The 14,324-nt window shown below is 38.9% G+C and overlaps 1 protein-coding gene across 2 annotated transcripts in view; it reads left to right on the plus strand.

The window, feature by feature from the left end:
- COL27A1 (collagen type XXVII alpha 1 chain) overlaps window positions 1-14,324 on the plus strand; it is a 290,091-nt gene that overhangs the window by 161,282 nt on the left and 114,485 nt on the right. For both annotated transcript variants that reach the window (XM_063432553.1, XM_063432552.1), the window contains exons 25-28: window positions 1,411-1,464; window positions 1,655-1,708; window positions 5,218-5,271; window positions 5,763-5,816. In XM_063432553.1, the coding sequence (XP_063288623.1) occupies window positions 1,411-1,464; window positions 1,655-1,708; window positions 5,218-5,271; window positions 5,763-5,816 (216 nt within the window). The remainder of the gene's footprint in view (window positions 1-1,410; window positions 1,465-1,654; window positions 1,709-5,217; window positions 5,272-5,762; window positions 5,817-14,324) is intronic.

Genomic DNA, 14,324 nt, shown 5'->3' on the forward strand with positions numbered 1-14,324 from the left:
ATATAAAGAGCTTTTGTCTGAATTGGTGTGATGTAGAGGCAGGCGTACCTTGAACATCCACTATCATCTTTGCTCTTCTGTGCCATGTTGTGCACATACAGTGAAAGTGGCCTGATAAACTACTGATCAACTCTGATCAATTACAACATTTAAACGTTTAACCTATACATTGTGTTTCAAAAGCAGAAGTATAGATCAAAGTTGTCTGAAATCTGCACTTGGGCATATGCATCCATATGCTTCCATAATAATTAATACAGTACCTAAATCAAGGTAGATCCTCAGATATTGCAGAACTACAACTCCCATGATACTTTGTAACCTTTAGAATATCTAAGCACCATGGATGTTGTAGTTCTAAAACACCGGGGGGTCTGCCTTTTGGTACTCCTGTGTTAGGATAGTACTAAAGTCCCAACACACAAATGACAGTAGAGGAAATAAGCAAGAAACTCAGAGCTATAATTGGGACAGTCTCACCGTCTCGGAGTTAGATATGCAGTTGGATATTTACCGTCACCCGTCTGTAGTCTTTTGGGGTTTTTTTGTTCTTGTTTCCATAACATTCTACACATACTGAACACCAGACTATTCTCCTAATGTTATATAATCTCTACTCTTCAGTAAAAAGCTTCCAAATCCCATGTAATATTAAAAATCTCCGTAAGACCTTAGCAAGACAGAAGCCATTAACTGTGCAGCCAGTAACAATATTATATGGCTTTACTTTCAAAATAAATTTATGCAGAACCTTTTCTTCTCTCTCTCTCTTTCTGGAAAAACACTTTAGTGGAGATTTCTTTTCTTTTTTTCTCCCGACCAATAAAATTCCTTCCCCCGCTTATTTAGAGCTGTCCAAATTTATGTAGATAATTAGCACCCTGAAATACTTTTAATTGGACCAATATGACAATATATAAAATGTTTTATTGTATTTTTTTTTATTTATTTTTTTAAAGGCAAATCTTGTGGCTTTTTTTTTTTTGGGATGCTTACAAATGAACACATAAAATGTTCAGTCTAGTTCGTAGGAAGCCAACAAGCGTCTGCAGCACTATTCCATATTACCTACAGCCATTTGGCCACGTGACGAGTGCTGAATTGCACATTATAATGTGTACCGGAATTCTCCATGTTTATAAATCATCCCAGCTATGGTTGTGTTAAAAATCGCAAAACTGTGGTTGTTTTGGTAGTGGTGAAGTACACATTTCATATTTTCACACTGATTTTCCATTACTTTTGTCGTCTAGTAATAGCTAAAACTAGTTAGTTAATTAATTGATTACAATTGATGGTGAAAAATAGTAACAAATATTTTTTCTTGCTTTTTAAAAAAAAAAAAAAAATGATTTCATCATTTATTTCTCTCTCTCTATATATATTTTTTTTTAAACTCATTCCCTACAGGGACTTATCGGATTTATCGGGCCTGTGGGGGAGACAGGAGTAGGCGGGGAGAAGGTAAGTGTAATACCACTTATTGGCCATTTTCAAAATCAATAGGAGGCGTGACACTTTTTTAAAAAGCTATCTCTTTTTCATAAATTTAAAAAAAAGCAAATAAGTAGCTGTTTAGTAATGGGGTATTTAATGGTATATGTATTATTTTCTCTCCTTTCAAAATTTTGTCCTAATTTCTTTAATATTTTAGGGGGATCGTGGTGTGACTGGGGGTCCAGGACCGCCAGGAGACAAGGGATCATTGGTAAGGACTACACTTTTTAAGCATCAGCCAATTGTTTAGGACAATGACATTTATTCCTCTCTATGGTTCTTTTTTGCTCCCCGTCTTTTAATGTATTCCATGTGAACCCCAAGGAAATAAAATGTGGTGGACTCCCCTATATAATTTTAAAGTGGTATGCACATGAGGGGGTCACCATTTCATTAAGAAGAATGGACTTCCCAGATCTGCCCTCATGCGGATTTATAAACCCTACAAACACCATCTGACCCTTTACAAGAACCGTAAAATACAGCTATTGCACCAGTGACACATGCCCTCGCTGTTTTGTGGTGTGAAGCTTTTGATCCTTCCTTAATTCCAAAAGGGGAACATTAGTGACCGTTTAGCTCCTCGGGGCCCGTAATACATTCTGTGTCTGCAATCAGTGTATTAAGCATCCAGTAAACATCAATGCCTGTTGCTAATTCCGCTTACTGCCTTGCCTTCCCTCTGTCAGATAGCCACGTGTTTGATTAAATTACTCTTCAGAGAGGGCTTCTGTGTGTGTGTGTGTGTTTGGATAGGACTGGCTTAGTCTATTTAGGTTTCCCTGTTTTCATTAGGGGAGTGTATTTTTCTAGTGCGGTTACATACCTGTGTTCACTGACGTCTGCTCTGTTGGAGAATTACAGGGAGTTCTGTTTACCATAATTGCCCTGTTTTTTTGTTTTTTTTTTCTTCTTTTTTTTTAACTTCTTTTTTTTTTTTCTCCGCCCAGCCTGTTTATGTGAATTTGTACCAGGTATTTCCTGCATACATAAGGCCTTCACTGAAAAGACCTCTTTTTAAAACCCTTTCGTTTTAAAAGTCTCGGATGAGCCACAGGGTGTATTTAACAGTTCCCTTTAAAAAAAAGGTGCGGTCCTGTTAAATAGATGCCCTGAATATAACCATTTTGTGAAATGACTTTTTACTTTTCCATCAGAACCGAATACAGTCCCAAAAATAATTCAACATCCGTCTGTTTGGGAAGCTGATGGAAATGAACGGGTAGCACCTTTCTTTTAATGACTATGCTTATTATAAGCTGTAGAGTGGAATTTTACAAACTGAATAGATAGAAGCTTGTGTGAAGTGAACTGACTGTATTTGAACCATTCTTGTTGGCTATTTTTCCGGCAATAGAGCTTAAGTTTTTTAAGACGTCAATGTTCAATCATACTACAATCATTTAAAAAACATTTTCTATAAAATGGCATTACTTTCAGGGGCATTTGAGGCTGTCACCCGGAGTCTACAGTTCCCTGTTGGAACCTTTCATTCTACGACAGTGCAGGTTTTTAATGCTTTCTTTTACCAGTTTCGACTAGTTATATTTTAATTTTGGTTGTACTTTTTAACTTCCCCTTGCTGTTAGATTGCAAGCTTTGCTCCCAGGCCAGCTTGTTTGCCTGTTTGAGAATGGAACTAGGGTTCACTGCACATACAGTCTGAAGTGTGTCAGGAGGTTGGTGGAAAACGATATAAGCATATGACATTGTATTTTATAATCTAGATTACTTTTAATATACATGATATAGAAATTAAATAGGCAGCCCCATGGAGAGAATTTAAAAAAAAAATGATTATGAATTGTTTAGATTCATTTATTTTTCGTAGCACTTTTTAGTAAATCTTTTTGTTTTGACTTCTGGCATGAACTAGTGAAACGGGGTGAAGGATTCTATTATCAGTTATTCACCTTTTTTTTTTGTAAGTTACATTCTAGATGCCACAAGCCTTGGTTAAAAACCAAGAGTCTTGACCTCCAAAATAATATTAGGTGATTTTCCAGACAGTAGATGACTTCAAATTGACCGCAACTCACGTAGGAACTCCCAGGCCACACACCCGTTTTAATTTAAAATATTAATGTTTACTGTTCTTATTGATCGATATGCTGCATTTGACGTGGTTGACCATGCTATTCTCCACCAGGTTCTCCTTTGACATTGGTCGTGAAATGTTTCATTCCTACCTATCCTTTTCTTTGCTCTTTTCCATCTTGCATTCCAATCCACCCTCAACTCTTCTTCTCTGAGATCTTTTTTTCTTCTGACTCTTTTCCGAGGACCACACAAAATATTTCTGCTTTAGGATTATGCACATGACACTGAAATCTTATCTTTAAACATTGGCGTTAAAGTTTTTGAATGACTACTGCTTTATATTCCTGTATCGTTGGTTGTCGGCTAAATGTTAATAATTCAATGATTGCACTACTTATCCTTCCTCTTTATAACTTAGCTTAATAGTTACACCATGGCCACTTCAGTGACTTTAAGTGGTCATAGTGCCCTCAGTCTGTATATGCAGCATTTTGCTCTGTGTCTGTGTCATGTAACATGTTTAGGGCTAGCTAATATCATATAGTAGACACTCATATGTAAACCTATATCCTTCAAAATGCTCTTACATTCTAGGCTTTGCATTGCTCAACTCAATCCACTGCTTTGTCTTGGCTAAAAACCCATTCCTTTGCTTCCACTCACCTTTCTAAAGCCCGAACCATGGCGCATTTGCCAAGCAAAACAAAAACTTTAAACAACAATAAAAACCACTAAAATGAAGCATTACATTTTATAGCTTCATTCACTGAACCAGCCTCTCCTGATATTTATGTTTAAATACATCCCATTCCAATTGTTACTTCTTAAAGCGCTATAAAGTTATAGCTATTTAAATAAAAAAATATACATTTGTTGTATAACTTCTGCACTTAGTGTACCTTCCTCTACTATAGTATAATGTGTAACGGCGACATACACCTGTTAGTGCTGTGTAAGTAAAATATAAATATACTGTATACATACAAAACTTACTGTTTCATCCCTTACTGTAATGTCATTTGCAAAGTACACCTGTTAGTGCTTTTTAAATAAAATATATATACGCTGTATAACCACCTCTCGTTACTGTTGTATAATGTGTTATATAAATGTATAAGTGCTATATAAATAGAATCTACATATACTTACTGAACCTCTGTAACCTGTAAAGTTCCAAGGACAACTGTTAACTGTATATACATCAAATATACATACACTGTGTAAGAACAGTATCTCCCTCTACTGTAACATGTAACCTGTATAGTGCTAAGTACGCCTCTTAACAATAAATTATCAAATATAAATACCCGGTGTAACTACAGAACTTATCTCCCGCCTTTGCTGGTATGTAATCACTAAATTGCCAAATACACCTGTTTGCACCGTATAACCAAAAATACATACACTGTATGCGTACTGCACTCTTAAGTCCCCCCCGTATGTTTGCCAGGTTTCTACAGCCCGGGATCTTTATCAGTGTCAAGGTAATCTGTAGTTTGTGTTCGTTATTTTGATTTCAAATTGCAGAACTCAGGAGTGGTAAGAACTTTTCCCACGAAAAATGGCCTACTGTTTACGAAAAAGTTTTTCCCTATCAGTTGCTTATTAGAAGGTTTTATTTAGTCATGTACTACATTGTTTGAATTAAAGTTGCAATTGTCCTCTTATCTACGATTGCAGGGACACCCTGGTAATCCTGGACCAGTGGGCCCGCCAGGTCCTCCTGGACCAACGGTAAGTTCCAGGTTGTTATTATTAAGCTTTCATTACTGGGGTGTTCAGATTTTGTCCCCTAGTTATTACTAAAGACCAGTGATGGCTAACTTTGGCATTCTAGATGTCTCTGAACTACATTTTCCATCTTGCACGCACACAGCACAGTTCCCAATTTGGCTTAGTGCACAAGACACTATGAATGAGATGAACTCGGAGGCTACTCATACTCACACATACAAATACTTGTATGAATCAACTGGAAGGCAGTGCTTCCCCATATGTTGTCTGTGGCAAAGAGGATGGAACCTGTGCAAATCAGACGAAAATTTAAAGTATACATTTTCAAGGCAACTTCCTAGCACCATAAATACTACAAACAATTAAAGTGGCAGTGTCTCCTAAACACATTAGTGTGTTAGTATAGGTGTGTGAGTGCAGAGATAAATACTTTAAATCCCACCTCCATTTTTTTTGGCGCCAAACTTTACAATCCTACCCTGCTTTTATAGGGTTTGCCTGGATCTCGAGGGACCATAGGTGTGAGAGGCCCAAAAGGACGAAGGGTAAGTGAATCTCTAAATTGTTTTGAAAAGCACAAAATTAACAGTGATAGGTCATAGCTTGGTTTTGGCAGAGGATAATGGTGTAATCCAGCAGTTCATTTCACATTCACTAGTTTAAAGAGCAATATCTGTATTTTTTTCCCATTAAAATGTCACATTTTTGGACCAAAGTCCTTGTGATTCCTTACGTGCATCGTATTTTGCTGTAAAAAATGAAATGTGAGCTATTGCGGAGGGAGAGAATAGATGAAGCACCAAAGCTGATCTGACATTTTGCTAGAGGAAGTCTCCCCACCATAAGATGTGGAAATAAAATTACAACTTTATGAAAAACATTTGTCACCATGAACTATTGTGAACTATATTTTATAGAATTGCAATATTTTCCTGAAGGTGCCTGGCAAAGAACAATAGTTCAAACTTTGACGAAAGCTAAAACTGATCACTTCTATAACAGACTTTAGCTTTTATAGTGATATTTGTTTTAGATAGGCATAAGGATTTGAAGAACTCTTCCAAGTAGAAGATAGAAACAATTATAGTGCAATAACCACTACAGCTCCTTGCAGTGGCTATGGTGCAAATAGTATTTGGGTTCCATCTGTCCAAGATGTGTCTCACTGTTTTTTGTTGGGTTTTTTTTTTTTGGCAAATTTTCTTGCACCTAACGACTGGCCCCTCTGCTGTGACTAGACCAAGATGGAAGCCCAGTAGGCTCTCCGCCTGTCACTCTCGACCCACAGCAGAGAGACCGAGCCAGGGGATCCCTGTTTTTTATCAGACAGAGTATGTTTCCGGACTCCTGTGATGTGTTCAGAGTTGTTATGTATATACAGTAGGAATCCATTTAAATCATCGTCTCCATTAAATAAATGTAGAAAACGTGTTAAAGGACCACTATAGGCACCCAGACCACTTCAGCTTAATGAAGTGGTCTGGGTGCCAGGTCCATCTAGAATTAACCCTTTCTGCTGTAAACATAGCAGTTTCAGAGAAACCTATGAGACAGTGAGACAGCCGCTAGAGGCGCTTCCGCGCTTCTCACTGTGATTTTCACAGTGAGAAGACGCCGGCGTCCATAGGAAAGCATTGTGAATGCTTTCCTATGGACTGGCTGAATGTGCGCGTGCATTCAGCGAATGACGGGGAAAAGAGGCGGAGAGTCCCGGCGGTGGAGAAAAGGTATTTGTTTAACCCCCTCCTCACCCTAGAGCCCAGCGGGAGGGGGACCCTAAGGGTGGGGGGGACCTAGAGACCATATAGTGCCAGGAAAACGAGTATGTTTTCCTGGCACTATAGTGGTCCTTTAAGGTGACAGTTTCCAGTTTTTTTTTTCTAGAATTATGGCTTACCCTGCTACATTTGCAATGAATGCAGTTTTCTTTATGTCGATGTCTTTATGTTAAAGCATGTGTTTTATGGCGTTTCACCTATTAAATGTCCTGTAACATTTGCTGATATTAACACAAGCCTTGGTTGCTATTGTGACAATTTCTTCTCTGATTCTATGGGAACCTGTCTAATTGAATGGAGCTTAAGCACTGAAGCCCATGACATGAGTAGATTAAATATCACAATCGACTATCTGAATACATGTGCACTTATGATACACTAGTAAGAGGAGCTCAAAATGGCAGCTCAAGTTTAAAGGGGCCTTGGGAGCACTATAATCATAATAACTTTTGTTAGGGGTTATGGTGCATAGAAGTAATGGTCTCTAATCCTGAATATGTAAGTAACAATGGGGTTGATTTAATAAAGTGCTCGCAGACTGTCACTGCTGTCCAAGTTGGACAGAATTGACATTGGTAAAAGAGAAGGGAAATTTGAACTATATCCCATACACTGAGCTGTAGTTGTTATCGTGTTTACAGCACCCCTTCTAATGGCGAATATGAACTAACAAACGCTAGACTCTGTAACCACCAGGATATGCTCCTTTACTGAAATTTAAGGAAAATCCTCAAGACCCGGGGTCAAAAACTATGGGTTCTCTGCTATGATGGGTATGGGTATCTTTAAATAAATTAATTTGATATCATTGACTGGATATAGATACATTCTAGACATCGGCAGTGCATTTTAATTTTGCAAACTAAACTTAGAGCTCCTTGCCAGTTTTGTGTCACCTGCTGTAATTACCTTGTGAAATCTGAAACCCACCGGGAAGACTGTCCAGCTCTCCAGTCATCAGCTGGGAAAAAAAAACCCAGTCTCCGATAACAGCCGTCACTCGTACCCACACTTAGAGAATGGGATCAAAGCATTCCACAAAAATTGGCTTTGGAAGATGACAAGAAAAAGGTACCTGGCTCCAAGAAGCCATGTCTGACAGATTTATGACCGTCAAATGAGTACTCTGTGATGGCTGTAGAATCTCTAATGGGAACAGGAGTGGGTGTATGGATTTGAGATGTCCTCTTTGTATGTGAAAAAATGTAACTTTTTACTCCAGAAAATGTTGAGGTTTATTTACCTAGCCAGGAAGTGCAGAGAAATGAAAATTTAAGGTCAAAGTGACAGAGCAGAGAGAGATAGTTGAGTATCAGAATTTTTTTCCAAGTTGACTTTTTCGGCCTAACATTTTTAATTTCATTGTCCGGTTTTTCTGTTATGAGTTTAGCGAATAAACCCCAGATAAGTTTGGGAAGGGTTAAATTATCTACAGACACCGTCTTTGGTTGGATGATCCAGAAGCAGGATGCTCTCTAGGTGAATAGACAAGATAACAATCTTAAAGACACTGGCTGTTAATATTGTAGTATTGCTGGTTAAACACAGCCACAAGTAATATAGTATATAGTTTGCTGAGTTTATATTGGTGTCAATTAGCATAACATCTGTGTATTTGGCTCTATTTGCTCTGAGAAACAGACTTGCTACGAGATTGAGTTTCCAAATGTGCCGTCTTCAGTCTTCTTCGATAAAACTTTCTCTACTGTGTTGATTTTTGTCTGCTGAAAAATGAATAAAACGAAAGGGACACTTTAGGCACCATAACTTCTTTATGTCACTGAAGTGGTTATAGTGTCTGGAGTCCCCAGGCGCTGTCCTTCCATTCAGCATTAAATAGTTTTTAATATTTTAATGCTAAACAAGAGTTACCCAGCAACCCATCACCTCTGTGCTGCTTGGGCTAATGAGGAAGCATTAACTTGAGCAGCATTCTTTGGCTGTGTTTGGCTGAGAGTGTCAGCTGACCACACTCAGCCTATCACAGTGCCGTTGCAGGTATGAATCAGTATGGCTACAAGGAAGTGTGCAATATCTGCCTCAGCCATGCCTCCAGTGGGGGCTGGTATAAGGGAAGCCAGGTACCCTCATTCAGTGTTAAAGGGAAACTCCAGTGCCAGAAAAACGATCCGTTTTTCTGGCACTGGAGGGTCCCTCTCCCTCCCACCCACCAATCCCCGGTTACTGAAGGGGTGAAAACCCCTTCAGTGACTTACCTGGGACAGCGGCGATGTCCCTCGCCGCTGTCTCCGCCTCCGCGACGCTCCTCCTAGTGTTTACGTCGGCCGGTGAGCGAGACTAATCTCGCTCACCGGCTGAGGAGACCTAATGCGCATGCGCGGAAATTCCGCGCATGCGCATTACGTCTCCCCATAGGAAAGCATTGAAAAATCATTTCAATGCTTTCCTATGGGGTTTTGAGCGACGCTGGAGGTCCTCACACAGCGTGAGGACGTCCAGCGACGCTCTAGCACAGGAAACCTGTGCTAGAACCCAGGAAGTGACCTCTAGTGGCTGTCTAATAGACAGCCACTAGAGGTGGAGTTAACCCTGCAATGTAAATATTGCAGTTTATGAAAAACTGCAATAATTACACTTGCAGGGTTAAGGGTAGTGGGAGTTGGCACCCAGACCACTCCAATGGGCAGAAGTGGTCTGGGTGCCTGGAGTGTCCCTTTAAGCTGCTTGAAAATGGTTTAACTGAATGAAAGGACAACATCAGGGCACTCCAGGGACTATCACCATTTCAATGTGATGAACTGGTGAAAGTGTCTACTGTGTCCCTTTAAGTTACTGCACAGAGGATCTCATCCTTTTCTTTGTCAGGAACCCAATTATGCAAATGGAATTAGCTTGGTGAGCTATTCCAGTTGAAACAATTCTCTACGTTGCCCATTCTTGAAGTCTATTATGTTTAATCTACATATTGTACAGCACAGGCAGTAGATTACTCCCTTTATCTTGAAACAATATTGTTTTGTGTACATATATATATATAAATATTTAATTCTTTATTTCTTTTATTTTTGGTGTTAGTAATTTCTTCGTAAAATACAAGATAAACTTATGCTGGACAAGGATACAAATGTTTGGCATACAGTCCCTATCATTAGCTGGGCAACGTGAAACAATTATAGATGCAATAGGGTGTAGTGTTATTATTATTATTGCCATTTATATAGCGCCAACATATTCCTTAGTGCTTTACAATAGTAGAAGAGTGGGGAATTTGACTATAAATAGGAAAATTACTTTGAAATCTTACAGGAACAATAGGTTGAAGAGGACCCTGTACTAACACATTGTGTCATCTATAACATACAAATCCATATACACGGGAACATTCCATAATTTCCAACCAATTAGGGATCTCCATTGCACTGGTAATAGCAATGCTGCTACAGACAGTACACAAATTATTGTAGGCAGTTGCCTGGAGCCTAATGGATATGATGTCTGTACCCACCAATGGAAATTTAATTCCATGCAATTCTGTGTTACATCATTCCCAGGTCGATAAAATGAGTACCATTAAGTTAGGCAATACTAACACATGGAAGTAATTTTATAGCAGTCCAAACTTTGGGTTTGTGTTTCTTTTCCCACTTAACATAGACGTACGATTGCACCAGCTTCTAAGATCAATAAAGGTTTACCTTTCAGATCGTTACTGCCATGCACTAGCCTTGGCAGCACACCAACCACCTGTTAAAAATAACGTTACAGCACACACAAAAAAAACAAAAAAACATAAAAATAATAAAGTGAGCAGCAGATTCGTTCTTACATTTTGAAAACATACTTGATCATTATTACATTTAAACAAACAATCATGGCCTATTTTATTACTTCACTGTCCTAACAAAGTGAACACCACAGTTTATGATTTTCTTGCGATGCCAATAAAAACAAACCATTGGTTAACCTGGTAATTACCTGTTTGTTTAAGGAAATACATGTGACTTATATATTTAAGATCATGTGTTTTTTGTAAGATAAAAAAAAAAAAAGAGCGAGCGGCAAATATGGCGAGTAACACGAAAATACACACGCGGCACAGTCTGCGGCAGTAAAGGAACAAATGTATCAGTTTCACAGAGGAACACTCTTCAAACCATGAGTAGATACGTCCGCATACCTTTGCTTGAAAGACAGAGTCTTGGGAACAATGCAACATTGAGTCAGTAAGATTAAGAGCTCTCTGAGGTTTTCCCGACATAATACCCAGCATTAGAGCATAAGTCCAGTGATAAAATCAGCTAGAGTTTCTTACGGATATTGAATGGAGAGGTCTAAATGCCAATAAGCCTAGCTGGGTTTGGTTGGAGAGGTTCAGAGTTGAAAGACTTGGTGAGCGCGAAAGAGAGCCCTGTAGAGCCCTTGTGATGGGATTGTCATGGTACAAAGAACCACATCATCCTTGATTTGGAGAGATATAGAGAAATCAACAAGTCCTATATCAGCCGGCGCAGTTTAGAGCTTGGATTGATTGGCGCAGTACAGAGCTCATCTACTGTGCAGAAAAAATGTTAAGAGCATAGAACATTTATCTCCAGACTGAAGTGGGGACTATAGAGTTTAACATCGTTATGGATATATATTTCCGTACAGTTAAATGAAAGTTAGACTTAGATCATCGGAAGGCAAAATCGGGCCTCTAAATCATGAGCATTGTGAGACCGAGAAATCAGTCATAGATTGGAGGTGGATATACATATATTTTGTAACATACTTTAGTTGTGCAGTTTGCTCAATCAGAATATATGCCTTAAATAGCTAACAAAGGAAAGCAAGATTCAGACCTCATATAACCTAGTAAGAAGTCATTTATTACTTTTTTTTTTTTTTTTTTAAGTTTTTCACTGGGGCAAAACATAGTCGGACAATTTATAACTTTGGTAATGGGATCTAGAGAGACAAATCTCCTAAAGCGGAGCTGATGGGAGATGCAGACTTCTGGTAAAGCCATATTTTATGATTGAACAGATGTCTGTGTCTGGGTGGTTTTTTGAATTCATACTCATCCTGTTTATTGACAGTCCTGTATGATTTTATTTATGTATATATTTTTATTGAACCATTTAAAAAACAAACCAAAAAAAAAAAGTGGAGTTTCATAAAGGATTCTCGAAGTTGCATGATGCAGAGTCTGTCCAGATTTCAAGTTGATCTTAGTTCTTCTTCTTAAAGGAACACTATAGCGTTTAGAAAAAAAAACGTGTGTTCCTAAAGCTATAGTGCTGTATCTGCAGATTTGTTTTAGGTGTCCTACCACTCTTACACACACGGTTTCCAGTAAAAACGAACAGAAAAGGCTTTTACTTACCTTTACCCCAGCACCAAGACTCCTTTTGGCACTGCCAGCCGCTCCACCTTTGTGACATCATTAGTCTCTCGAGAGGATGATCATTGGTTGTTACACTCATAGAGGAGCATTGGATATTGATGCGCATGTGCCAAAGGTTTCGTGTGCGCACGCATATGCTTTTCAAAGCATAGTATTGAATTCGGTGATTTCCTATGAGCTGCCGTGTCACATCACAAGTCAGTGCAGCGGAAGTGCCTCTAGTGGTTGGCTGGTAGACAGCCACTAGAGGTGGTCGTAACCCTGCAGCGTAACCCACACAACTTCATTGAAGAGCAGTTGACTTTAGCACAGTCTCTTTCCTGCTTTGGTTTTCCTACTTACCTAAGGTAATGTGTGTAATTAAACTACTTCTAGTTGACCTGCCTATGTGTTTATATATATCTATATACAAACAAAAAAGATATCTTGTGAGGTTTATGTAAAGGAAAATGTCTGACTTACATAAATTGATTCTAGATATATAGTTTAGATTGCTGTGAAGATAACATGTCTAGCTCAGCCATATAATATGTTTTTCTCCAAGAGTAATCTGCAGGGGTGAGTTTTCCATCCTATAAAAGTAAACAGCCATAATTACATTGATCGATAGTGATATGTTGTATGTAAATTAATATGGTCATCTTAAAAGCTTATTGCTTCACTTAGAAGACCTCAGAAAACAAGGCATTGTCATTATATTAGAATATTCGTTAAAATAAAAATAAAAAAATGAATATTCGTAACTTGCCTGTGTTATCCCTTATTAGAGAAGGAGCACTATTGGGTCAGGAACACACACATGTATTCCTGACCATATAGGGTTAAAACCACCATCTAGCCACCCTGGTCCCCTCTTGCCTCCCTAAATTAGTACAGTCTCACTTGTATTCAAGTCTGCAGCTGCATGCTTTGTCCCTGCTTACTGCCTGCTGATATCAGCAGAAGTGGTAGCCTGATCCAATCACAATGCTTCCCCATAGGATTGGCTGAGACTGACAAAGAGGCAGATCAGGGGCAGAGCCAGCATGATTCAAACACTGGCCAATCAGCATCTCCTCATAGAGCTGAATTGAATCAATGTATCTCTATGAGGAAAGTTCAGTGTCTGCATGCAGAGGGAGGAGACACTGAATGTTTGGATGCATTTTAGGCAGCCATGACCCAGGAAGGATCTCTAACAGCCATCTAAGGAGTGGCCAGTGAAGTTATCACTAGGCTGTAATGTAAACACTGCATTTTCTCTGAAAAGACAGTGTTTACAGCAAAAAGCCTGAAGGTAATGATTCTACTCACCAGAACAAATTCAATAAGCTGTAGTTGTTCTGGTGACTATAGTGTCCCTTTAAGTCTAGAGGTGCAATATCTAAAATATATTGTACCCAACAACAAACAATGGAAGTAGCAAGTATTTTCTTTGCATCCAGGCCGTGGAAGTCTTCGCCCCACTTTGTATTTATTTTACTGGTGATCTATCCGGATTGCTATTCCCTTGGTGGCACAGATCCCTCTTGCCTTCCACAACATACATCATGTTCTTGTTTATAAAAACCCTCCACCGTTACTAGCAAGACTAGCAAGAAGGACACTTTCAAAGAGAACGGTGCCTTCTGGAATATCCTACTCCCTCTACCTGAATCACCAGGAACTGCACCCATCTTTCACACTACTACACGTTTTATGGGAATGAGTTACGGTCTATGGTACGTCAACCTAAACTTTAAGGCCCATAGTCCGACAAGTTTGTAACACCTTTTTTTCTGCTAAGAACAAACTGGCTCTTGGATTCCTTTAGCAAGGTTATTTGTTAGAATAGTTTAAGGTTCCATTCTACCATCATGCATGGATATACCTGCTGACCTAAGGTTTTCCTGCCAGCATTCCATCAAAGGGACACCATGTGGTAGACTACATGTGTAATAGGGATCATC

The sequence above is a fragment of the Pelobates fuscus genome, chromosome 9, assembly GCF_036172605.1.
Source record: "Pelobates fuscus isolate aPelFus1 chromosome 9, aPelFus1.pri, whole genome shotgun sequence".
In the NCBI taxonomy this organism is placed as follows: Eukaryota; Metazoa; Chordata; class Amphibia; order Anura; family Pelobatidae; genus Pelobates; species Pelobates fuscus.